General features: G+C 36.1%; 1 protein-coding gene across 12 annotated transcripts in view; it reads left to right on the top strand.

Annotated features, from left to right (window-relative positions):
- Nucleotides 1-26,411, top strand: part of AFDN (afadin, adherens junction formation factor) — a 134,637-nt gene that overhangs the window by 71,596 nt on the left and 36,630 nt on the right. For 10 of the 12 annotated variants that reach the window (XM_085315542.1, XM_085315552.1, XM_085315547.1 and 7 more), the window contains 8 exons: nucleotides 3,144-3,164; nucleotides 3,906-4,051; nucleotides 6,825-6,919; nucleotides 12,129-12,394; nucleotides 12,909-13,052; nucleotides 15,968-16,166; nucleotides 18,671-18,774; nucleotides 21,550-21,636. In XM_085315542.1, coding sequence (XP_085171668.1) covers nucleotides 3,144-3,164; nucleotides 3,906-4,051; nucleotides 6,825-6,919; nucleotides 12,129-12,394; nucleotides 12,909-13,052; nucleotides 15,968-16,166; nucleotides 18,671-18,774; nucleotides 21,550-21,636 — 1,062 coding nt within the window. The remainder of the gene's footprint in view (nucleotides 1-3,143; nucleotides 3,165-3,905; nucleotides 4,052-6,824; nucleotides 6,920-12,128; nucleotides 12,395-12,908; nucleotides 13,053-15,967; nucleotides 16,167-18,670; nucleotides 18,775-21,549; nucleotides 21,637-26,411) is intronic. The other 2 variants (XM_085315553.1, XM_085315543.1) reach the window with 1 other exon arrangement.

Raw genomic sequence — 26,411 nt, 5'->3', positions numbered from 1 at the left:
TGCAGGATAATATCCTCTTTTTTTTTTTTTTTTTTTTTTTTTTGTGTGTGTGTGTGTGTGTGTGTGTGTGAAATGAGACAATGCCTGGCATTGAGCTGCTGATAAACTGTAATGGTCATATCCTAAGAAAACACTGTTATTTTAGATATACTTACCAATAATTATTTTAACTACTTTGCAGAGTTTTCTCAGAGGAAAAAGTTGAACTGTATTTTTGTAATTATTAAAACACATACATTTGCTACAAAATAGGCTACCATAGTAACCTGTAGAGAGCAAGGATCCAAGTATGCTAGGGCACTGTACAGAATAACAAATATATTAATCTTGCTGTAAAGAATTTGCAGTCCAAATGAGTGTTAGGCAACAGGTTGATCAAGAGAGAAGAGGAGAAAACTAAACAGCAAAAGGATGGTATGACTGTCGAGGTCACAGCAAACGAAAACTGCTTGGCTTTTGTTCAGCTTTTGGAAACCTTTAGTGAATGGAGACTTCAGTAGGGAGGATGTGATGAGGCAGTTCTGGAAATAGTTAAAAGAGATTCTCGCCTTTCATAGGAAAGAATGGCAGAAATTGCCAGTGTTAAAGAAACATTACAGTGAAAAAACAAGACTAGCCTTTCATGTGGATTCTGAAATTGCTGTCAGTTTGAAAGGTGATTTGATGGTGAAATGAAGAACTAGTACACTGTCTTGATGCCCTAATAAATGGATATTTGATAAAATCAAAATGGTATCAGAAGTTAATGTTTACAGCAGAGCTCGATTATTTATCTGGCTATGGAAAGGGAGTGAAATTTTTCAAATCGGAGAGCAGACGGCAGCAGTGGAGAACATGAACTACAGGGAACCTGAACAAGGAGCTGGGAGAATGGAGAGGAAACAATAAAGGGTGGGCTTCACTTATCGCATAACAGTTATAGGGCTCAATCAAAGATGGGGACCCTGTTTACAGAACTGATTGATATAAACTTGCCACAAGAACCCTTCACCAAAAAATTGAGGTGAGAGGAACGGGGCAATGGGAAAGCAAAGGAAACTCTGTGTTTTGTCTTTGTTGAACCAAAATGCATAACCATGTAGCCTCTAGAAGATACTTGAGACGCAGGCTTAGACATCAATTTTCATAAAATAAAGCAGACCAAAACTGAAAAATAGTAGTTTGGCAAAAACATTAATTTCCAGCACTGAGAAGGGCTTCACAGATCAAGTTCAGCCTTTTGGTTGTTGTAAGCAATTGTATTTTATATAATCCTGATGGTAATATTATGAAACTTGTGTTAAAACCAAATGTTTGTCTGGACTATCCTTTGTGATATCCTTTCTGCAGCCTTACATATTTGTAGTTGCAGTCTAATTTCCAACCTTAAATTTAGGGAAAGCATCCACACAGAAATGGTAGCTGAATTTGTGTTTTATGAAAGATGTTACCAAGGTAGAAGAAATAYTGAAGAGAGTTATAGATAGACACCTAAAGAAAATTGGGAAGAGTTTCCTCCAAATACCATGCTGAAGAAGCTGGAGAAAGCTAGGACAAAAAAGTAAATTACACATACAAAAAAGTAGAACATCAGTGATTATAAAGGCTAATGGGCTGAAGACAAAATAGTACTGAAGCTGTTGTTAGGTTGGACCTGCTTTAGTAGTGTGTAAACACTACTGGCTAAGCTAAGTGAAATTACTTCGTCTAGGTTGTAGAATGAGTGTTTATGTTGATGGTTTGTCACCATTAAATTAATGTGTAATAACTTGCTGTTTTACAATAGCTTTTGCTGTTGATCTTAACCATAAAACATACCTACACTGACGGGGATCTAAGGGTCTGAAAGACTGATGGAAAGGCAGATGACAGGCAAGAGGAGAGATACTGAAAGCGGAGAGAAGCAGAGGGAAGGTCCAGCACAAACTCTTGTGCTGGATTGAGAATGGGAGAGAAGAGGTTTTGATTCTGATTTTGCTTGACTAGATGAGGAGATTTGATAGCTTTTTAAAGTTACTCTAGAAGTAATGGCTAACAGATTAATTCTGTGACTTTTTTGTAGTCTTTGCGTTGGCTTATGTAAACAGTATAGAAGATGTCAAGGGATAGGGAAGAAATTTGGGGGGGAGCTATGAAAAGGCTGAGCATTTTCCTTAAAAATCCCAGAATAGGAAATTAAGTTGTGTAGACAAACCAAGCTTGTGTATTTTGATTTTTAAATCACTTCATGGTATTTCTGATCCTCTGCAAATTTTAACATCTCTTTTCAGAAAGAATATCTCCTTTCATTCTGTACCAACAGATGTTCAGTCAGTTCAGAGCTCCTTGGTTGGAAAGGAAGAAGACAGAGAAGAGTAGCAGCAATTTGTCCTTGGAGCTCTGAATAAAATTGCAATAGTGACAGCAAATGACACCTCAAATTTTTGTATCTAAGCTTACTGTGAGGCAGTTAGGGGAGAGTGATCTTAGAAAGCTGAAAAGTTTGAAATAAGAGCTCAATTTTGACTAAGCAGGCAGGCATGTTTGGTGATTTTTTTGTTTGCCTAATTCAATGTAGTTTGTGTACCATTATTTAAGAAGCTGTTAGTGTAGTGTTTCATTTGATTCCCACTTTATTATTTGAAACATTTTTTTTTGTTCTTTAATAGAAAAGCCATAAATTAAATCTGTTAGGTGTTTTTGTCTTTTTTTGTTTGTTTGTTTTGTTCTTTTTGTGTTTCTGGTGGGGACTATTTTTGTCTGTTTTGCATATGTTTGTACATTGTCTTCATTGCAGCAGTGTGGGCAAGTAGCTCCCTCGATCTGTTACTCAAGTGGCTAGTTACCCCATAGCCTGCAAAATGTTCTGTGGGGTTTCTGTGGTGCACTGAGTGTGGAATAACCAATGAGTCTGGGATGTCAGCTAGTAGAGGGCATTCCCTGAATGAACTGTTATGTGCGGCACTTCAGTTTTTAGCTGTTGTGCTACAAGTCTTACTAAAATAATTCCTTTTTATTTAAAAGGAGCTCAGTTGCATCATAGCTACTTACTAATGTGTCAGTGTATAACTGTGAACATAGGTGTTGTACCTTCATATTTAGTGTTTGATTTCTAAAACTATCATGATTGTTCACAAGTTTCTTTCTTCTATTCTGTTTGATTTCCTTCGTCTGTTTTTCTCCAGGAGGTAGACCAGGTTGATCAGGTAGGATATACTGCTGGGAACTGATCCTAGCTATGTTGGCTTAGCTCAGTTTCTCATGCTGCTTCCATATCAAAATACAATACTCAAACAGCTGGACTTGAACGGTTCATAACACTCATTCAGCAACTGGAACATGCAGTACTAAAATCCTTTTTTGACTTTGCAACTTTTACGGCATTCCATAATTTCTGCTTAACGCACTTCAATGTGGATATGAAATGACCAAAGTTCTTTTTCTTCCCTTTATTTTCTTTTTTTGTTGTTTGTGGTTCCTATTCTTTGGATCTCATCTGAGGTTGCCTGGCCTGGCATTTGTGGTCGGGAGATGGTGAGATAGATCAGTACTTGATACTGAATCACTGGGTATCAAAACCCGTGAGGGCAGTATCAGGGTGGCAGGGGGCAATAGTGAATATGTGCTTAAAAAGCATACAGATTACCAGATACTGCATTCAGCTAAGCTCTCAGCTCTTTGTAACAAGATGCTTATGCCATAGCTTTATTGATACTGCTATTGGCAATCTAACAGAATTTTGTATGTTCAGTAAACATGTTAAAATTGAATTTATCAGTTAAGCAATTGCAATATTTATATTAAAACATTTTGCAAATATCTGGTATCTGAGATATATTTGGTGAAATGGGAAAAGGTACTGGTCTATCTTTGGAGCCCTTTTAAGCTGCCATGTCTTACTAGAAAGCAATTTCTCTGTATTGTTCCCTGCTTCTTTCTGCTTACAGAAACAGAAGAATATTGCTGGGGCACTTGCCTTTTGGATGGCAAATGCATCTGAACTACTGAATTTCATAAAGCAAGACCGAGACCTTAGCCGAATTACTGTGGATGCACAAGACGTTTTGGCACACTTGGTTCAAATGGCATTCAAGTAAGCATTTCAAACTTCTGTTTCACTGAACACATTCTTTATGTTAACATGACAGCTTTATTATTATGTTTTTTGCAATCACTCCATGTTTTTGCCAACTCTAGATACAGCAGTTCTCTTTTCTTTATTGTTAAATATCCGAGAGGAGGACTTACAAGAGAGACTTTATTTCTTTGAGCAGTTATTTTCTTTTATGAATATGGATCACTTGGCATTGCCAGCGGTTTTATTTGCATAATTTGCCTCATGCTTCTTCATTAAAGGAATAAACACCTGTAAGGATTTGCCATTTTGAAGTTTAGTTGTTTGTTTTAATTCTTGTATTTGGCTGAGTGAGATGTTGAGAAGTCAGTCAATGTTTATAATGTTAAATTTCCGTAGTTTGAACGTGCTTCAAGTATTTCAGTTAATATCTGTAGACCCAACCTTAATCTCAGGATATTTAGAGAACAACTTAATAGTTAGCAGCTGTTCTTGTGATAGATGAAGCTGCAAAGTAAAAATTTCAGGGAAATATTATTTAAATTTGAATTTTCATTGATTGCTTTTTCTTAACATTTATGGAGATACAATGAAAGTTTATTTTTGCTGTTACGTATACATATGGTACTATGGTATAGTATGGTGTGTATATATACGTATATATAAAATATGGTGTATATATATATAAAATATGGTTCATGAGCTATCAAGTCATGAACCTTGCACTTCTAAGAGCTTCTAATTAGATTAATAATCTACTCCTTTCATAATTCTCATGAATAGAAATTTGAAAGCAGTTTTTAAGAATGTAGTATAAAGACAGGCTTAGGCTTGGAGCTAAAACAACCTATGGTAGTCAGCTCAGTTAATTACAGTACTGTTTAATTGAATAAAGTGCCCAGTGGGAAGGAAGGGAAATCCTCCAAGGAAAATATCCTCACAGATGACAATACTGACAGAGAAGAGTGCTAATCAATAAAGAAAGGCTTAACTTTTGCACATGTCGATCTGTTTCTTTATTTTTTTTAAGTCAGCATTGRACAAGGATTTTTCAGCCCCTTTGTGTTGCTGAGACTAAAAAAGTATCAGTGAACCTCATAATTTGTTGTCCTAACAAGGTAGATATTTTGCAGCGCAATATTGATGAAGACAGCTGTTGCCATAGACCTAGTTAAAAAACAAACAAACAAACAACCCCCCCTCCCCCCAAAAAAAACAGGGAGAACGATTTTACAAGGTTTATAAGGTATGACTTAAAAATATTTTCCTGTAAATGCACAGGTATTTATGTATAACTTCACAGGTAAGTATTTTTTGCAGATGGTTTCACTCTGAAAATGCAAACTTGGCTTTTTGCAAAAACATGCAACAAGATGCCTAAATACGGTTTAGCTTTTTAGCTTAAAGGGGTGCTATATTGTTCTGAACTGATATGGTATGAAACAGATATGATGAAAGTAATGCACGTGCTGCAAATTTTGGATGTTACTATTAAGGCTGTTTCAGCAATGTTGTGTGGTGTTTTCTAACATATTTGGAAGAATAAGTAGAAGTGGTCATTGTGCCCTACAAACAGGATTTTAATGCCAGTAATAATTCATAATCTGTGGCACATGTTTTCTTGGGAAAAGATGCAATTCTTTCTTACTAAGTTTAGTGGCTTGTACGAGTCCTCTTTTTTTTTCTTTTTGTAAGTCTTAGAACCATCTAGATTAAACACACGCTTTTCTCTTAAGCACTTCAAATGTTTTGAATAACATTTGCTTTTAATTTACAAAAATATTTTTTTAATGAAAAGCATTTATTTTAAATAACATTTACTTTACATGAAAGAGAAATTTGGAATTCCGACTCTGTGAACTCTCTCCTAAATATGCTGTAACATGGAAGATTTCAAATGGATTTATTATACCTTAGGAGAACAGAACAGTGGAATGTATTTTTAGAATGCAAACCAGTGCGACAAGCATGAAAAGAAAGAAATCTACTGTATTTGGTTGTAACAACTGATGTATAACAGAACTAATTGAACTTCCAAAAACTGTTGTTTTATAGCAATTGAAAGTATTTCATTAGAAAATGTTGCCAGTGAAACAGAAAGAAGAGCTGTAGAAAGCCATGAAATACCTACCTTGATCTATGGAATTATCATTTGATTCCATTTTAGTTTGTTTTTAACAGAAAATGTGTAAATGAATTACAAAAAGGTAAGAAATGTTTTAATGAAAATGTTTAATTATTAGAAATGAAGGGATATTAAAACAAACTTCTTTCCATTTTGCTGTATTTAAAAGGTAAGAAAAACGCAAGAATGATTTTTTTTTTTTTTTTTTTTTACACAAAAGAGTAGGATAATTTCAGTACTGTGTGTTTGCTCAGAATATGATAATTGCTTTCTTTAATACTGTTCTTGGTAGAATTAAAAAGGAGAAGGATACCTGTCTGTCTGAACAGATAGAAAGACAGAAGTTCTACTAATCTTAAAGGACCAACATTTGGCCTAACAACATCTCTTCTTTATAAAGTGTATAACCTTCACTTGCACGTGTGGTAGCAATGTTACATTAAAGTGGCCAATTTCATTCCTTGCTGAGCCAGTTCTTTTCCTAATATTTCTGCAAAAGGTATAGAATTGTCTCTCTATGACCTTTTAAAAACTATTATTTGATTCAATATAGTCACATAAAGCTGTGATTTTAGCAATGTTGTCRTTTGATAGAATTCTTATTAGAAGCATGCATAATGAGCATATGCAGTATGTTAAAACTCCCTTTCTTTCCCTTCCTCACAGATACCTGGTTCATTGTCTGCAGTCGGAGCTTAATAACTACATGCCGGCATTCCTTGATGATCCAGAGGAAAATAATCCTCAGAGGCCTAAAATAGGTTAGACTACTTGATCTTGTTTCATCACTTCCAAACACAAAATTAATTAATATAAATAGAATTTTTCTTAACAATAAGTGACATTTACAGGTTGCCCTAACCCCTGAGAACTGCTTGAATTAATTGTATATGGACAGGATAAAAGACAGTGGTGACATTTTACGTTATATGCATTGGTTTAAAAATGATAATTCAGGTTGGAAGGGACCTCTGAATGTTATCTAGTCCAACATCTTGCTTAAGGCAGGGTCAACTAGATCAGGTTCTTCAGAGCATTGTCCAATGAGTTTGAATCTCCATATAAAGGTGGAAATTCCACAACATCTCTTAGCAACCTATTCCAGTGTTCAGCCACCCTTACGGTAAAAAACCCTTTTCCTATATTTAATTGGAATTTCCCATGTTGCAATTTTTGTGTGTGTTTGCCTTTTTCTATTGTGTCACTATACTCCTTTAAAGAAGAGTCTGTTTCTTAAGCCTCAGTTTTTACTGGTAAGACTGACCTTCAGATATCCCAGACTACAGAGATCAAGGAGACAGTCTGGAGAAAGGAAGATCCTCTTTTGATGGAGGAAGATCAAGTTAAGGGTCACTTCAGCAAATTTCACATCCACAAGTCCATGGACCCTGATGGAATGTACCCACGAGTACTGAGGGAGTCCAGTGTTACTGCAAGGCCACTCTCAGTCCTCTTGGAGAGGTCATGGCGATGGCACTCCTCACGCACTGGAGGAAAATGAATGTTCCTCCAACCTTGCGAAAAGACAAGGAGGATGATACAGGGAATGCAGGACAGTTGGTCTCTTCTCTGTCCCTGGAAAGATGGTGGAGCAGGTGATGTTGGTACCATTTGCAAGGACATGGAGGCCAGTAACTAGTGGTATACCTCAGGAGTCAATGTTGGGTCCAATCCTGTTCCACTTACTCATGAGTGACTGCGATTATTGGGCAGAGTGCGCCCTCAGCAAGTTTGCTGTTGATACAAAACTRGGAGGAGTGGCTGACACACCAGAGGGCTCTGCAGCCATTCAGAGGGATGTCAACRAGCTGGAGAGATAGGTAGGGGCTTAATAAAGGGAAGAGCAGAGTCCTGCCCATGGGGAGGAATAGCCCCATGCACCAGTACAGGATGGAAGTCAACCTGTTGGAAAGCGGAGAAGGACCTGGGAGTCCTGGTGGACAAGTTGTTCATAAGCCTTCAATGTGTCCTTGTGGCAAAGAAGGCAAATGGTATCCTGGGCTGTGTTAAGAAAAGCATTGCCAGCAAGTTGAGAGAAGTGATCCTTCCCTTCTACTCAGCCCTAGTGAGGTCACAGCTGGAGTACCGGGTAGAGATATGGAGCTACTGGAGCAAGGGACCACTAAGGACAGGGCCTAGAGCATCTGTCATATGAGAAAAGGCTGAAAGAGCTGGGACTGTTTAACTTGGAGAAGGCAAGACTGGTGGTGGTGGAGAGCTTATCAGTGCATGTAAGTATCTGAAGGGAAGGTGTAAAGAGAATAGGGCCAGATTCTTTCCAGTGGTACCTATGATRGGACAAGAGTCAATGAGCACCAACTCAACCACAGGAAATTCCATCTGAACATGAGAAAACGCTTTTTTATTGTAAGGATGACTGAGCACTGGCACAGGTTATCGAGAGAGGTTGTTGAGTCTCCGTTCTTGGAGGAATTCAAAAGCTGTCTCTCTCAGTCCTTTGCAACCTGCTCTAGGTGACTTGGCTTGAGCAGTGGGTTGGACTAGATGGTTTCTAAAGGTCTCTTCCAACCTTAACCATTCTGTAGTTCTGTTATCTTCCTTGAGTGGGGAAGTCCAAAACTAGACACTGCATTCCAGATGCTGTCTCACAAATACTGAATAGCTGGAAAGGATCACTTCCCTTAACCTGCTGGCTATTCTTTTGCTAATTTAACAGCTTAGTTCATGACTGACTGCCTTTAATACAATGACACACTGCTAAATCATGTTCAGCTTGTTGTCTATCTTATCTGCAAGGCTGCTTTCTATCCATATGGTACCCAGCCATTACTGTTGCATAAGATTATTCCTTCCTAGATGCAGGACTTCACAGTTGCCTTTGAACTTCATGAAATGCCTTTAAACTTCATGAGGCTCCTCTCTGCCCATTTCTTCAGCCTGTTGAGGTACCTCTGAATAACTGGCATACCCTGCAGTGTATCAACAGGTGCCCCCAACTTTGTACCATCTGTGAACTTTCTGAGAATGCACTCCCATTACCCAGGTAATTATTAATGTCATGAAACAGTATCAGCCCCAGTGTCGGCCCATGAGGGAAACCATTAGTAACTGGCTGCYAGTTAGACTTCATACCCTGATTACAGATCCTTTGAGGTCAGTGGTCCAGCCAATTCTCTACCTACCTTTTCATCTACTTATGCAGTCTTTATCCCACTGATTTCACTGTAAGGATGCTGAGAATCTGTCAAAGGCCTTGCTAAAGTAGAGGTTACAACATCTGATGCTATCCCCTAGTCTATTAAACTGGTTGTCTCTTCACAGAAGGCGGTTAGGATGGTCACATGCAATTTGCCCTTTGTAGTGCATACTGGCTGTTCCCAAACACCTTATGCACTTGGAAATGCTCTTATAACCTTCCCAGAGACTGAGGTTAAGCTGAATGACTTTGTAGATCCCTGGTCCTCATTCATGCCCTTCTTGAAAATGGCATTTTTCCAGTCAATAGGAAGCTTCTCGGTTGCCATGATATTTAAAAGACAGTAGTAGCCTTGCAGTAATGTCAGCTAGCTCTCTCAGCRGCTTCAGATGCATCCCATGTGACCCTGAAGACTTGTATATGTCCAGTCTGGTTAAGAGATCCCTAATTTTACCTTCCTCTATGCCTGTAGTCCCACAACCTCTGTTACTAGGACCAAGGACTTTATCAGTGAAAACTAAAGCAAAACAATTGAGTACCTCTGCTTTTTTCATATGTTTTGTATCCAGCTGCATTGGGTTGTGGGCCCACATTTTCCTCAGCCTTCAGTTTCCTGCTAATGACCTTAATAAAGCCATTCTTCTTGTGTTTTGCATTCTTTGCTAGTTCTGACATGAGCTGCTCTTTGACTTTAATTTCATTTCTGCATGTTCAAGCAATGTCTCTATATTCCTGCCAGATAGCCCATCCCCATTTCCACCTGTGTATTTCATTTTTTGTGTTTAAGCTGAGTTGGTAATTCCTTGTTTACGTATGCTAGGCTTCTGCCATGCCAGCTTAACTTCCTGCACTTTGGAATTTACTTTCCTTACGCTTTCAGGAGGTTCTTGACGGTCAGCCAGCCATCTTGGGCTCCTGTGTTCTCCAGAGCAGTCTTCCATGGGTCCTGCTATGCAGATCCTTGTTCAAGTCAAAATATGTCCTCTCTGAAGTCCAGGGCTGTAGTTCTACTATTTGTCTTGTTCATTTTTCAGGAATTTCAACACCATTACCTCATGGGCACTGCAGTCAAAGCTGCCTTTGATTTTTGTATCTCCAATCTCTTCTGGCTACTTTGAGTAACAGGTCTAGCAGAGCATCTCATGTAGTCAGCTTGTCAGTCACCTGCATCAAGAGATTGTCACTGACACAATCCAGAAAGCTCCTGGGTTGATTATGCCAGCCCTGTTGTCCTTCCAAAAGATATTGGGGTGAAAAGTGCCCTGTAAGTATCAGGGTCTGAGCTTTGCTAAATAGTCTGCAGAAGGCTTCATCTACTTCTTGACCATGTGGTCTATAACAGACATCTAACACTGTCAACTTCTGTGGACTGTCCTCTGGTGCTTGCTTACAAGCTCTCAAAACTGGCTGATCACTTGAACTAAAGCAAAGCTTGTTGCATTTGAGCCACTTATTTGCAAAAATACCTCCTTGCCTTTCTGGGCTGTCTTTCTTAAAGAGCCAATATCTGTCCAGGGCAGCATTATGTTCATTTGTCCTCTCCCAGCTCAGTGACTGTGCACATAATTACTTTTATTTTCCATGCTGAGCCTATCCATGCTCCCAGATAGGCTCCTAGTTGTGCATCTTTCATGAGGAAAGTGTTGAGAGCCTCCTACATTACATAGCTGATGACTGTGGAAGAAAATGGAGAACTTGATTAAGTTTGAATGAAGGAATCAGCTGAGTTAGGAAGAGTTAAGAAAATATTAACATGGATAATTGAAGTTAAGATAATCAGAAAAGTCATTAAATACAGACCTTCAGTTCAACTACAAAAAGTATTCATAACATAATTCACACATGCTTCCCAATTGTTTAGATATTAAGCTTGCTGTAATTGTTTTTTTCTCCTGTGTTGAGCATTCAAGGAAGACTATAAAGAAATACTGTTTTGTATCTAGTGTCCTATACTGAAAAGGGGAAGACTTGTAAAAAGTAGCAATCTGACATTTCAATAGGTAAAACTATGCTATATGTTAGGCAATAAAGGGAGATGATGATGTTCTTATTTCAGTTATTTTTAAGTTGCTTTATAGGTTTCTATCTTGAAACTGTTAGATAATTTATTTCAGCTATGCTTCCACTTTTCAGTGTGAAAGAAATGAATTTGGCAGTCTCATTAATAGGGATTTCAAATGCAATTATTACCTTAAAAGAAGGCTTGGAGATAAATGTTCTACATGCATTAATGTGTTCTACCAGGAAGCGTAAAAGGATGTTTGCTCTTAGTGAAGCTAACAGAAAGTGCCTATTGCTTATTACGTAATGCTGCAGTGAAATAATGGACAAAAGAAATTAGAATATTTTAAAATGTAATGTGCAAACAGGAGATGCTTTCTGCAATTTTTGAAGTGTATCGCACAATGCAAAGAATTGTTGCTAAAATTCTTCAGTTTGTATTTAACTATGGGATAATTGCAATACACATTTGAAACAACAGAATATAAAGGTTTTAGCATATTAACTAAAATTAATAGGAAAATGAGAACGCCAAATATAACTGATCTACTTGTATACTAAATACAAGTGTTAATTTTCACTTCAGAAGTTATATTAAAATAAACCCTATCAATTAAATCTCAAAAACAGTCACAGAAAAAACATGAAGCAATAGATTTATTTCTAAAAGTGCATATAACTTAAATTTATGTAGGTTCTACCTTGTATTAACCACCTTGGGTTGAGTGTGTCCTACATTTCAGTGTTTATGGCTTAAACCGGTTGTATGTTTTGTTATGTAAATTGATGTACTTCTTGCTTTATTTCTGTAGACGATGTCTTGCATACACTGACTGGAGCTATGTCCCTGTTGCGACGATGTAGAGTGAATGCTGCACTGACTATACAGCTCTTCTCCCAGCTGTTTCATTTTATCAACATGTGGCTTTTTAACAGATTAGTTACTGACCCGGATTCAGGGTTATGTTCACATTACTGGGGAGCCATCATTCGTCAACAGTTGGGCCATATTGAAGCCTGGGCAGAAAAACAGGGTTTAGAATTAGCTGCTGATTGCCACTTAAGCAGAATAGTGCAGGTAAGTGTTTGCATTTCTCATTAACAGTCCTAAATCAGTTGTACATTCAGAGAGAGTATTTGTATATTGTGCATTACTAGACAGCAGCTTGCTGACAAGTGCAGTTTGTGTCAGTCAATCCTGGAACGCTGAGGTAGCATGCAAAGATAGAAAATACATCTGACATCTTTAATGTTAAAATTATAAGTGAAATTAATAGTGATTTTTAGCTAATGTTCAATTTCTGCTTATTATGCTGATCTATAACTGTGTTGAACAAAGACAAGAGGAGCAGATGAAAAATTGATATACCTGATTTGTGATAGATTTAGAATTCACTTGTCTTCCAAGTACAATAGATGCACGTAGTGGTTATTTTGGGGAAACTTCTGTTACTTTTGTGGCAAATCTGGCTTCTCACTGTTTGTCTTTTCCTGCCTATTGAATAAAGAGATTTCAGAAACAAGGGCTAAAGCTTTATTCAAGTTTGGATTTGTTTCCCATGACTTTTCTTTTTTTCCCCCCCGACTCTCAGGCAACCACACTGCTTACAATGGACAAGTACTCACATGCTGATGTTCCAAATATTAACAGTACCTGCTTTAAGTTGAATTCTCTGCAGCTACAAGCTTTGTTGCAGAATTATCACTGTGCTCCAGATGAACCACTTATCCCAACAGTAAGTCTCCAGTCTTGATTACTGTGCTGCTTAACATACCTGAGGAACATGGACTTGAAAATAAAAACASTGAGGCTGAAAATGGCCATGTTACTGTTTGGTTGGTTTGATATTGTTACGAGAAGAGTCRGAGTGGGCCTCTGTTCTTTCATGTACTAAGAAGTATTTATTGATTGTAGCAGCCTGCTTCTGGGCACCGTATTTTGAGGGTGTGCTTCACTGGAACTTGAGCAGGGTATTGTACAAAATCTCTTATGCTGATTCTGAAAGTAAGGTGGTGGTGTATTTGCTGAGCATGCTCCAAGGGGCGTCACTGCATCTTACACTATTTACAAAGGAAATTCATAAAGTGGTAGGGGAGAAGTGCATCAAGAACTCCATTTCCAAAAGCTAGTTCCAAGTACAACCACAAGTAACAAGGAATAAAATTTTGACTGTAGAAATCAAATGAAAGAAGCTGGGATACTCAGTGCTTTTATATGTGGGTTGTAAAAATTGATGAATTCTGTATTCTTTCGTACAGGTAGTGGACAGTATCTTCAGATGAACAAACTGATACATGAAACATCTAATTTTTATGCATATATTTATATATTATAGCTATGCTGCTTTCTGAACTGATTTTTGTCCTGATATATAAGGGACATGACTGACTATTCTAAACCTTACCCATGTGCAAAATCTTTTTGGCAAACATCAAAAGAGGGTTTGTATTTCTTGCAGAATTGTAATCATAGATGAAGGAAAAGTAAAGTGAACTCTGAATTACAGGATAGTTGATTGATCTCAAAAATCTTAAAAGATGAAGATGATCTAATATTTGTATAACTGAATACGTTATCTGCAAAATCTGTTTTTAGTAACTTTGGATACATCTGTTTATTAAATCAAGGGTACGAGTATAATGCTCCTAAAGGTCTGAAGGGACACTTGTAATGAGTAGAGTTGATCTTGTATATTGACTGCCAAACTGAAGTGCCTTTCACAGAAGAACATAGCTTATAATTCCTGTTTGCACACAGGTAGAATTCCATGGTTTATTATTGTTGTTCTTTATGGCCCTCCAAAAAAATAGTGCTGGATTTGATAGCTCACCTTTGTTTCAGAGAAAGGGTTACAAAATGGTTGTTTTTGCCTGTTGTGATGAAGTGCTATTTAGGACTTCATTGCTCCTTGCTAAGAAAGATACGTATACTTGAATTTTGACTTTTTGCTGCTAAATATGAAAAATTTCAAGGCTTGGAATTTATTCAAAGGATTTTAAAGGCATTTAAATTTACATATTTAGTTTGATATCATTCTTTTAAAAACTATCACTTTTTACAGTAAAAAGATTGTTCTCAAAGAGCACTTCCTAAAGAAAGACAGAATTTATCTGACTTTACTGCTACAAGTTTGTTTCCAACTAAATGCTCAGTTTCAGAATGTACATATTTGACTGCTTTTTTGAATTGTGCTGAAGTAATGAAACTGCCTTGTTAGGCTTACAGATTTTGCATTGCTCTTCAGTGTAACTGGGATATGATTAGACCAAACTATTAAGCTGGTCTTGGGAGCTAAATAGAAGCTGAAAARAGAGACTTGAAATCTTACCTGAATCTTTGGTAAAGCAAATATCCTATAAGAAAGGAATTTATATGTAATACTCATAGCAGCTTCAGATGAATGAGTTGTAGTAATTATAGCTTGATGATAGCAAAATCACATATCTCAGGCATGAGTTCTCTTCCAGAAGGATTGCTAATTAGCTAGAGGTGAAGAAATTCTTACTGTTGCTGCCTGGTCAGTGCAACACGGTGATGAGTCAGACCTGGGGTGGTTTCTTGGTTCGTATGGTGGAGCATGCATCTACAGCACTTTTTATTTCAGGAATGCAGACTTAACAACTGAAAATCTTCACATTAACGCTTACCTTGAACGCCATAGGTTGGCAAAGGAAACCAAAAAATGGAACAACTGCTTAAATAAAAAGATAAAAGCCTTTGTGTGTTGTTTTGAATAAAATTGGGAAGAGTAGAATAGAGAAACACAAAATACTGCTTGGATCTTAACTGCTTGGAAAGTTATTTGGACTTTTTGTTGTCAACTTCTGAATTGATTTAATACAATGTAGTAAAACATATATCCTGTAGAACTCTTAGAGGTCTCACTGTAATGTAGTAGAAGACTCCTAGTGTTAGGTGCTGCCACAGTAGCTACATTGTGAAAAGCGTACCAGTTTCATAGAGCTTTCTGTGTAGAATGAGGAACAGCTGTGTACCAAGTGTAAAATTTGCAGGTTTTGCTGCACCTGAATGATTCTGCTCATGTGTKCCTGTACACTGTGTTTACACAGGTGTATTTGTCTACACGTGTTACAGGGTCCTTCATATTATACTGAGCTCACAGGTGTGGAATTAGAGATAGTTATATAAAACTTCTGAAACAGAGAATTGTGTATGCTGTTTGTCTCTGTGTCTTTGTGTGTCCTGATGGAGCTGAAAATCTTTGTATATATAAGTTGCACGTTTCTTCTGTATATATTTAGTGTTACAGAATTATGTAGACTCAACATGGCAAAGTGTCAAAATTAGTTGCCTGTGATTCCAACTTACCCTCTGGCGTATATGTTCTATGCTGTGTATTTTTCGAATACAGTTGTCAAATCAAGCAGGAACATGTATCACAAATTTTAAAAATATTGGAGTAAAAAATAGATCCTGCTGAGTTTTATTCTGTCACTGCATAATCCATGGGATATGATCAAATAGGGCAATGCAGCATACTGTCTGAATAAAGTAGAGCCAAAAGAAGTTTTAAATTCGATACTTAACTTGCTAAGTTTATACTTTGTTAGTATTTTCTAAATGAATTTTCCTTAATGAAAACTGTCCCTCAGTAGTAGTAGTAATAATGTCTTTCTGCCTTCTCTCTAGGAATTGATAGAGAATGTAGTAACTGTTGCAGAAAATACGGCTGATGAACTTGCTCGCAGTGATGGCAGAGAGGTCCAGCTGGAGGAGGATCCTGACTTACAGTTACCTTTTCTTTTGCCAGAAGATGGATATTCATGTGATGTTGTCAGAAATGTTCCAGGCGGGTTACAAGAATTTTTAGATCCACTCTGCCAGAGGGGTTAGTTCTACTGTTTTACAGTATAATGATGTTTCTTTTCTGGTGCAGTGAACAGCACAGAACCTGAAATATATTTTAGTTATTTGTAAATCACTTTATTTTTCTTTATGTATGTTTGAATCTTCTTATTCTCCTTGAAGTATTTACTTTTGAAACCATAAAGGCATGAATCCTTACCCTTTCTTACTAGCCCTTACATTCATTCTCAAATTTCTAAATAGTCAGTACTTACTTAAATAGTGTCTAATGAAATTTCATTTTGCCTTTGCTGCAAAGTTTTTCAGCTTTTGGTGCTGGAGCAGCAGTAGATGCAGCATGTTACAAAAACAAAAAAAAATAGTTGTGTAAAGTGTGCTGTGAGTAAGAGTTATGTAGGAATCATTTATTTTAAGGTTTTTATGCATGTAGTTGCACTGAAAAAATACCCTTCTGGCTTCTCCATAAAATATTACTACTTTTGATCTTGTAGRATGAAAATGAGTAGAAAAGGCAGAAAAAATACTGACTAGAAAAGCAAAGAAAGGTCATACAGAGGAAAGAAGTAGAAAGAGCAACTTTGTACCCCTCTTTTCTCCTTGTGCTTGTCTCTTATCTGGGCCAAGTGAATTGAATTAGAGTATAGAATTAGAATGCTGGAGTAAGCAAACACTGAAACTCAAAGTCAACAGCAAGCAGGAAACTGGAATTTGCCTTTCTTGCTTGATGCTTTTCAAGCAATGATTAAAATGACAGCAAGGCAGCACCTGCCCATCATCTCTTTGGGCAGATTGTGGGCAACCTGAATTTGAGAGGAAAACCTATTTTTGGGCATTAGTTATGAAGATACTAAAAACTCATTTTTTGTAAGAGCAGTGCCTCAGTTGCCATATGAAAACTGATGCTTGATTATCAATGCTGCAACATAAATGTAAATATTTATAATACTTTAACAGTTTCAGAGTCAAGCTGCCTTTAAAGCTAACATATATTAAATATTAAATAGCTTAGATTTGTGGGGGGTTACTTGTTTGTTTTACACATCAGCTGCTTCCATATAACAAACCTTAAAGAAAACACTAGAGCTTAAAATAGTTCCTTAATGTTCATCAACATAAGAACATATTGCTTGGGAATTTATACTCTTAGAAAATTTCAGATGAGGAGTAAAGAACAAATGTGGTTGAGTGCAAGTAAAATAGAGGAGAAAGCAAGCAGCAGATCTGACTCTTCTGTTACAGGGTTCCTCTAGTTCAGAGCACTTACAGTGAATGAATGGTCACAAATTGTTAGCTTTCATCCTTATCTTGAGCTATTCCATTTCATTAGAAACATCTTTGCGATATAATTTCTTCAATTTTCTGTTTATAAGCAATTGTTTGAAACATTCAACAGGAATATCATGATATGTATGAAAGCAGAAGAGACTAAAGCAGTCTAGGTCTACCCTGTAAAGTTTTACAATTGTTAGTTCTCACTATTTGTTTATGAAAAGGCAATATTCTTGCGTTAAAAAAATACTGGGAAATTTAAGTGTTTCAAAAGTTAAATGAGTTACAGAGGCTATGTTGAGAGTAAAGAGGACTAGTGGAATAAATACTAGTTAGCAAACATACTTACTTTAAAAATGTCTGTATAGTTTTTATATGCAATTTCTTTCTAAGCCATACAATCAAAATTTTACATTTTAGTCTCTTAAATCATCCTGAGTGACTGGCATAGAGTAAGTCAGTGTGAACTGAAAGTGCTGAAAGATGGTCTTTGTGTGAGAAGAAGCATCTGTTCTATTTTGATAATAACTTATAATCTGACTGTGGTATGTATTCCTACTGTCCCTAATTTAGGGGAGAATGCTAGATATCTTAAAAGCAACATAGATCTGACTGAAAGACTTCAGTTAGGTTTCAGTGTTTACCAGAGACTTGCATTGATGTTGGACAAAGTACTCACTCAACCTTTCAGCTGCTGTGGCTCCGTATTTTTTATTTTTTATTTTATTTTTTATTTTTTATTCTAGGAATTGCTCAGCTAACAATAACCAAAACAAACAAAACCCCACTTCTAATGGCATGGTTGCACTGAAAGTGGTAAGGAATCTATGTGATCTTCAGTCTTGCCATATCTCTGCAGAGATTGGCTAGTGACATTCAGTGCCAAACGAGAGACTTACATGGTGTTGCCTTACTCTGAGAGCTTACTGCCCATGTTCTGAAAGATGACTTGATATTTCATGTAGCTCTTGTGTCTGATTGTTAGAAACAATATTTGCAGCCCAAGAGTTTTCTGTAAGCTTTTAGGGTTTTCAGATAGATACGTGTTTCTCGGAAGCAGCAATTACAGAACTGTAAGATTTTATAGGTATCATGAAATTGCAGTGAAGACTTTAGTTGCATCTAAGATGAAAGATTTAACATACTTATGAATATAAAGGGACAAATTCTGCTGTTTGTTTTTTCCCTGTGGCTGGCTGTTTGACTTTTGTTAATCGATTGAGAAAATATCATGCATATGTTTACTTTCTCCTTTAGGTTTTTGTAGACTAATACCTCATCCACGGTCACCAGGCACATGGACAATATATTTTGAAGGTGCAGACTATGAAAGTCAGCTGTTGCATGAGAATGCTGAGTTGGTAAGTGGTAATTTAGCAAATAATTGTGAAAACTAATAACAATTTCTTAGCAAGTTGTTGTGCTTTGTGTTTTCATCATTATTAGGAATAACAGGAATCATTATTAAATATATAACTTCTTAAATTCAGCAAATCATTAATAACTACTTGCAGACTTCTTTAAATTAATGCTTCTCTGGGCTGTGACACGATAGAACTCTCACATAACCAATGTTTGTCTGTCATGTTCCTCAATCCTGAGAGTAAACCAAAAAGAACATTCCTTTTATACACAAGCAAAAATGTATATGGACATGTATCTGTAAATAATTTTTAATGTGAATAGAATTGCAGACTGCTTTGTTTTATAAGCTGGCAGTTGCCAAGAAAATATTTAGTACTAAATTGTAGTCTAGTAATAATTTTGTTTCTGTTAGATTTTCAGGAAAAAAGTCTACAGTTTTCTTCATTGGTCTTGTTATTAAAAAAGAGTTGCAGTTTAGTTTGGGCTGTTCTTTAGTGTTGTAAGGCTTTTTGCCTTCTGTTTAGATAAAGTGATAACCAAGTAAATCAGCATTTTAGATTAACTTGTTTTTGGAAAGGCAGTGGCTTTATATGAAACAATTTTTTGAGCAATTAATAAGAAATAAATTCATGATTGTAATGAAATAAAGAAAACTAAAACTAAACTAGAATGTACCTGTTTTTCTAAGGCCTTCTAAGAAAAAATGTTTGGCCCTGAGAAAGAAGTGAGCAGGGAGGACTAGCCAGTTAGTGGACTTTTTTTTTTTTTTTTCATCCTCCTTAGACCTGTCATAACAGTGATACAAAAATGATAACGTGGTTTTATACTAGTGAGGATACAATACCATAGAAATAATGATAATTAGTATTAAAAGGAGCTGGAAAGCTTCATTTATTCTGTTCATAACATGGCATTTGTTAGGTGATATTTGGTGACTGCAACAAGACTGTATAAAGAATTTCTTTGTTTCCTCCTCAAGCCCAGAACAGAAGAGAGTATCTTATCTCCTAGTCTGTATAGCAGATATAGTAAAACCCAGTATTGAATTGATTAGGCAAGCTTCTGCAGGCTTGATAGCCCGCTACAAAGTCACTTGATTGAGGAGAACGTAACAGAAACATTCTTGAGACATCATACTCTTCCTCCTCCCTTTGTTGTTGTAAAGAAATACATTCTTTAGAGCTAGTGGAAGCAAAACTAAACTGGAGTTAGGCTAGGTACTTGCTGTTCCTCATACTAAGAGAAAGCTAAAGTAGAGTTCTGGTGATTCTGCATTAAAAAGAATTGACAAGAAAAAATGCAAGAAATTAATACCACTTAGACCGTTTGAATAGCCTAACGTGACCAGTCTTTCTTCTAGTGCATGTATGTTAATTGAAGGTGCTAAGTGTGACAGTGGAAAAAGTCTTTAGTACAGAACTGTGCTTTATATGCAGGTTCACAAGTCATCTCGTGGTGCAACATGTCTGGATAGTCTAAATATTAGATAGATGTTCAAATATATGGTCTTATTTTGTTTGTTTTTGGAAGCCAGAACTGTCATCACAATTCTGCTTCTGTTGGTAGTCTGGCTTCTGTTGGTTGTAATGGTCCAAATTAGGCAGTCCTCCTCAATTTTCATCGAGGATTTCTATTTATTTATTTGTCACACCAAAAGAGAGATCATGTATCAACTAGTGACAAAGTTGTTACTGGTGTCTTGTGGCTTTTTCATGAGTTTTCTGTAGAAGCCTCTCACCTTTTACACTGTAAATAGTTTTTGTTGAGTCTAGTTTAAATAATGTTTCCGTTTAAATCGATGGAAAAAAAATCCTGAATAAAGTAGGAATCATAGAATCAGTAAGGTTGAAAGGGACCTCTGGAGATCAGCTAGTTCAACAGGTTCTGTTGTTTTGCAGTCTTTGGCACAGGGGTACTGGAATACTCCTAGCTTAAAATCTACTTGTTTTCCTATCATTTTCATTTAATCAGAAAGTGTTAACTTTTTTGATTTTTTTAAATATATTTTTACTTTGTCATGTATCTTGTGGAATTTGCAATAAGCAAGTTTTAATATGAGTACCAGCTAGGGTTCACATAATTTATGTGCTTCAGCTAATCAAAATTTAATGTCAGTCTTCTGCATAGGAAACTGGTAATATTGTGAAGATGCAAAAAAGAACCACTGTATATGCTTAGGGTCCTGGGGTTTTATTTTAGCTGTGGAATTTTAGGAATTGAAATTTTCTGGAAATTTTCTTTCAAGGCTTTAACAGTCTGTCTTTGAAACTAACTGTCCTGTAATATCTTTGCAAAATTATATTGCTTCATTTAAAAACTGAACTCCAGAGAGATCACCCTCAACCTTCTAAAAGGGACCTACTGAGTTTAAATGTCTGATTTTGTAAAAAGTTACTTCACTTTAAAGACCTATTACATTTTAAATTGTAAATCACTTAGCATCTTTCTTTACTGTAACTGTTAGATTAGAAAAGGAAAAAATTGGTAGACTTTAAAACTTTGTTACCGTACAGAATAATAATAGTAATAGCTGTCTAATAATGTAATCGTTGATAATATTAATACATATTAATCAAGTTTAGCAGATTCTACTGTTTAAACTAAGTTCCAGACACATTATTTAGGGCGTAAGATTTTTTTTTTTTTTTTTTTTTGCTGCATAAACGGATTTGATTGTAGGTTGGTTATTCGGCATGGTAATTTTCTCAGACTGACAATAAATAATGAACTTTTGTCTTTTTTCATCTCCATTCCCCTTCCCTGTTCAATAGGCTCAGCCTTTGAGGAAAGAACCTGAAATTATCACTGTAACACTAAAAAAACAAAATGGAATGGGCCTGAGCATCGTTGCTGCCAAGGTATGTAAATCAGATTGTTTAAGTGTTATTAAGGGTTTTTTGTTGTTGTTGGGTTTTTTTGGTTTGTATAAAGCCTGTTGTGGAAGATGTTAACGGAAAAAATCCATTTCCCTCAAATTTATCATGCGTGTCGTATTAATCATACTTGTATTCTGGCTGGGGAATGTTCTCTTAAAATATGTAAGTATGAGCAGTATAAGAGAAAGCATAATATGCATGTAGTTACGATATTTAAGTCTAAAATGCTACAGGTTAATATAGCATTTTTCAGACCCAAACGTTGTTAAAGAGAATGAATAAACGTGGTTATTTGGCACTTCAGCTGATGAATGGCAGGAGTATTTGAGGGAAGAAAAGCAGTAAAATACAGAAAGAACAAGGTATGTCCATTAGTATTTTATCCATTCATTGAAAAGTAATAGTTTAAATAGATACATTGAAATTCATCCACTTTCTGCTGTGAAGACAAGAGACCTTATTCTTTGCATGGTATACGGCTGCCTCTGTGATTTCTTTCTGATCAAGATCTACAGGCTATTGAGCAGCTTGGTAAAAGGAAATGTTCCTCTGTATTAACAGAAATCTCTGGAGTATGCTCTCTTGTTGGTAATAATGTATAGAATGCACAATACGACTCCAACCACCAGATGGAGGGCTCCACTAGTTAGTGGGTTTTGCTTTATTAAATGGATCACATGGCAGACACGATCTTTAATTTTAAAAATTGTTATAAATTAAGCAACTGTGATATCCAAGAATCCTGGTTGTGATTATGTGGTATACGACAGATGGAGCAAGTCTTTCCTAGTGCCTCTTCACTACGTAGTACACAAAGCTTTTCAGAAAAATCTCATCTTCCTTGCCACATATGGCGAGGGCTAAAGGCATGATTGTTAGTCCTTTTAAGTTATTTGACATAGTCAATTACTTACAGACAATRCTATTTTTGTTGCAATTTAGCATATTTCATGTTGGTGAAGTGGAGATCTTGCACGGTATCTACTCTAATGTTTTATTTCTGAAATCTGAAAAAAAACAGGTATCAGGTACATCTTGTTAATGATCAGCAGTTATTGAGAAAACTATTCAGACTCTGAAAAAYGTAACTCAAAGTTCTGCTCTGATTTTGTGGAGTCAATTAAGAATTTGAGAAGCATATACTAGATTTTGAGWTACACCAGATTAAATGTGTGTCAGACTTCTGACTGCCATCTGCATTTCAGTTGAAATCAGTGGAAATTAGTTTTTCACTTTAAACTGTGATACCTGATTTTTTACTTAGAGAGAAACAGGGTATTAAAAAAAGGAGAAAACATTTCCATTTTCACTGGAGCTGCCTGGCTTCTTCCCTACCTTGTTTTAACTAGCAACACTATCTTAATTTACGTTACCGTTATGTAAGAATGTTACTGTGCAGTGTGGAAGCTTGCTTTGAAATTTTTTACGTTTTGTTCAGCCTATTTTATGATAACTCCATATCATGATTTGTGATAGAAGCAGCAATTTTCATTTCAGCACATGTACTTGCAGAAGGATTCAGCACTTCTGGCAGTATTTGCGTGCCATCTCGCTGTGGTATGCATGCCCTAGTATGCCTATGGAATGCCTTAAATCTCAATCTAAAATAAGCAAGAGGCAGATTTTATATTCTATTAATTTTAATGTGAGTAGAATAGAAACGTCTGCTTAGTCAGCAGARTGTTGACTGGATAGAAATAATCATCTTGCATTAAGTGTTGAGAYAAATTGGTTCAAAATTAGTAAATAATTAGGATTATTTTCACAGGGCTATTTAGAGTGTGGAGTTGCTTATTGGAGGTAATTAGTACTATGGTTTTCCCTTAAAGGGCTTCATAAAAACATTAGGGTAAGGAGGAATGCACAGACACCAATTTTTCCCAAGAATGGATTAGAGAATGGAGTGCGACTGAGAAGCTTTTAACAGTGGGAAGATTTTTTTAATTTCTATTCTTATCTTGCTGACTCTGACTAATGTTTTTTCTGATGTGTCTCAAGTTGTGTGTCTTTCAGCAGGATAAGAATTAAAATTCTCAGTTTTCCTTTTGGCTGAGGAAAATGGGAACAGAAGTCCGATAAAGTTTTTGTTAAAAATTCACAAAATTTAAAAGTATGGAATACCTGAGATGAGACAAACATCAGAATGGATTTAGTTTTTCTGTTTTTTTTCTTTAATTAAAAAGGTTGGTTATCAAATGCTTGTATTATACATTATAATTTGACATGAAAGCCTATATTGCTTTTCAGAAAAAACAGTTAACTCTTGCTGTGCACAGGATCCTGGTTCGATTGCTGATCCTACTTACATTTCTTTAACTACTGATTTCTGAAGTGTTTCAAAAGTGCTGTAATAGAAGAAAATGCTATAGTTAGTCAATAGGTGGCACTGTTCCAAATAATGAAATACAACTTTGAAACTGCTCAGCTTTGATTATGAAAATAAGTTTTGTTACGATGAAACAGTTGCTCTCAGTAAGATGTTGTGAAAGAAAGAGAATGCATTTGCACATCAGTGTTGACCTACCTTTCTTGTTAAGTTAAAATCCACTTTTTCTTAATGTACTCCTCATTCTTGTCACTGGCCTTGTATAAAGTTGATTAAAATGTGCATTGCTGATGTTTTTAGAGATGAGTGAAAAGGCAGATTCTGAAAGGTTCATTAAAACAAAAGAATCAATTGAGTTGAAGCTGAGGTTATACAAGCAGAGAAGTGGCACACTGTGCGTTGAAGTGTTCTGCACTTGCTTATCTTTGTGATTCTGCACTTGCTTATCTTTGTGATTCTGCACTTGCTTATCTTTGTGATAGATGGTTTCAGTTTGTAATAATAGTGATTGGAAATGTATTGACAGTAGTGTAAAAAATGGGGAGTGAGACAAAGAATATATAGAAGTGTAGATCACTGGGAGACTCTGCTTTAGATCCTCTTTCCATGTAATGATGGAATGCTTAAATGCATTACTTTTATTTAAAAAAATGAGTATTTGTAAAGTAAAAGTTGCCAAGAGTTTTGGAGGGAACAGGATTGCTACCTATCAGCTAGTCTGCTTATCTTATTTTGTACTTTCTAAGGCAAGACAGCCCTTTTAAGCATCCCTGCAGTAAGCACATGTGCTATATGAATGCATACTGGATAAAACAAGTCCAGTTACGAAACAACTGCTAGCAGCCAGCAGATTGTAAACAGTGTTTTGTTTTGTTTTTCCCCTTAGGTTGAGAAAACATCTAACAGCATTTCTTAACTTTAACTTAAGAAGTTATACTGTAGACCTTCATGTGTTTTGTGACCCAGAAGGTTCCCTCTGCTTTTACCCATTTGCAGTGTTGCATGTTTTCTTGGAGTAATGATTCTGGAGCTTTATTACCGGTAGCTTTTATATTAGGAATATGGAAATCTAGGTGGTAGGAGTGGTCGAGCATTGGGAGCAGTATTGCTTTTTGAGGTTGTGTGCAGAATTTGGTTGCTCTAACCCTGAAAGATGTTTTGATGTTAAAAGCTGCCTGACTCCCAACCACATTGCGGTTAAGTTTTTATGAAATCCAGATGATTTGGAAGCAATGTGTGCATGCAGTTTACTTTAAAAATATATCACTTTTTGGGGGCTTTTGCATGTGACTTCTTAGCCATCTGTGGGCCAGCACATTACTTCCTGTTTAATTTGGAGGTTTTTTGTCTTTTGTACAAAAGGGCTCCCTTTTTGTTTTTCTAGCAGTTTTGAAAGTTTAATAAAGCCTCTAAAGTAAATGAAAGTCAGAACAGCATAACTGATTACGTAAGAGACTGAATATTGTATTGGTTATAGCTGGTGTTGATAAATGCTATACTGTGTCATAGCATCCAGCTAAGAATTATCTTGATGGGTATCTTGGAAAATCCAGCAGACGAGAGTTTTGGTTGCTGTTGAGGGCTGAAAGAGAAGTGGAGAATTGTTTTTTTTCTTTCAAGGATCTGTAGTCCTGAAGATCAAAATGTGGTTTTCTGTTGTTGGAAGAACAGAATCCATGGTAAGTCTGTTCAGGTTTCTGTTGGGACTATGTTTCTCTTAAGTTTTTAATATTATCCCTGTACTTTTCCCTGCTCTCTTGCTTGTTTAAACCTGCCAGTAGTTATTTGTTCATGTAGTAACAATGTAATGTAGCATGCAGTTAAATATAGTCAGAGGCTAGTAGCTAACTTTCCAGAAATTAAAAGAAAAAGCTTAACTAATTTTTTGCTTAGTTTTTATATGCATTTCTCAAATTTGTGCGAGTGACTTTTTCAGGTGTGATAACTACTGTTTTACTGTGGAAGGGCATGAATAGCATGACCTGTGATATGTTTACTTGTCATATTAGTTGGCTTTAATCCAGATTCCTCTAAAAGCCTATTTTCTATTTATAAAGTCTTAATAGAATAATTAAAATTTATGTCCTAAGCATTATGTTTAAGAGACTTTAAATATTCTGTAGACCCCCCCCCAAAAAAAAGACCAGAACATGCCAATATTTTCCATTTAGAATATCTTATGTTTAGCACGTTTACAACAGAGAGGTATTTAAATTATGTTTAGACTACTGCTGCACAAAAGAAAGGATTCTAGTGTTCTGCAGGCATGGTGGATCAGATTTTGTTGATTAATTTTGGCATGCTAGTTAGTCATTAATATGCTACGGTTTAGTTTGTAGAAGTATACTACGTATTTCCCTTCTACTTCATACTTTGTCATCTTTTATTAGTACAATGGAAAAAGTTACCTTAAAATACATATGTACATCTT

The sequence above is a fragment of the Rhea americana genome, unplaced genomic scaffold (genome assembly GCF_003343005.1).
Source record: "Rhea americana isolate MKP2758 unplaced genomic scaffold, rheAme1 scaffold_43, whole genome shotgun sequence".
NCBI classification, from domain to species: domain Eukaryota; kingdom Metazoa; phylum Chordata; class Aves; order Rheiformes; family Rheidae; genus Rhea; species Rhea americana.
The sequence above is the reverse complement of the archived record's forward strand: the minus strand, read 5'-3'. Positions and strand labels throughout refer to the sequence as shown.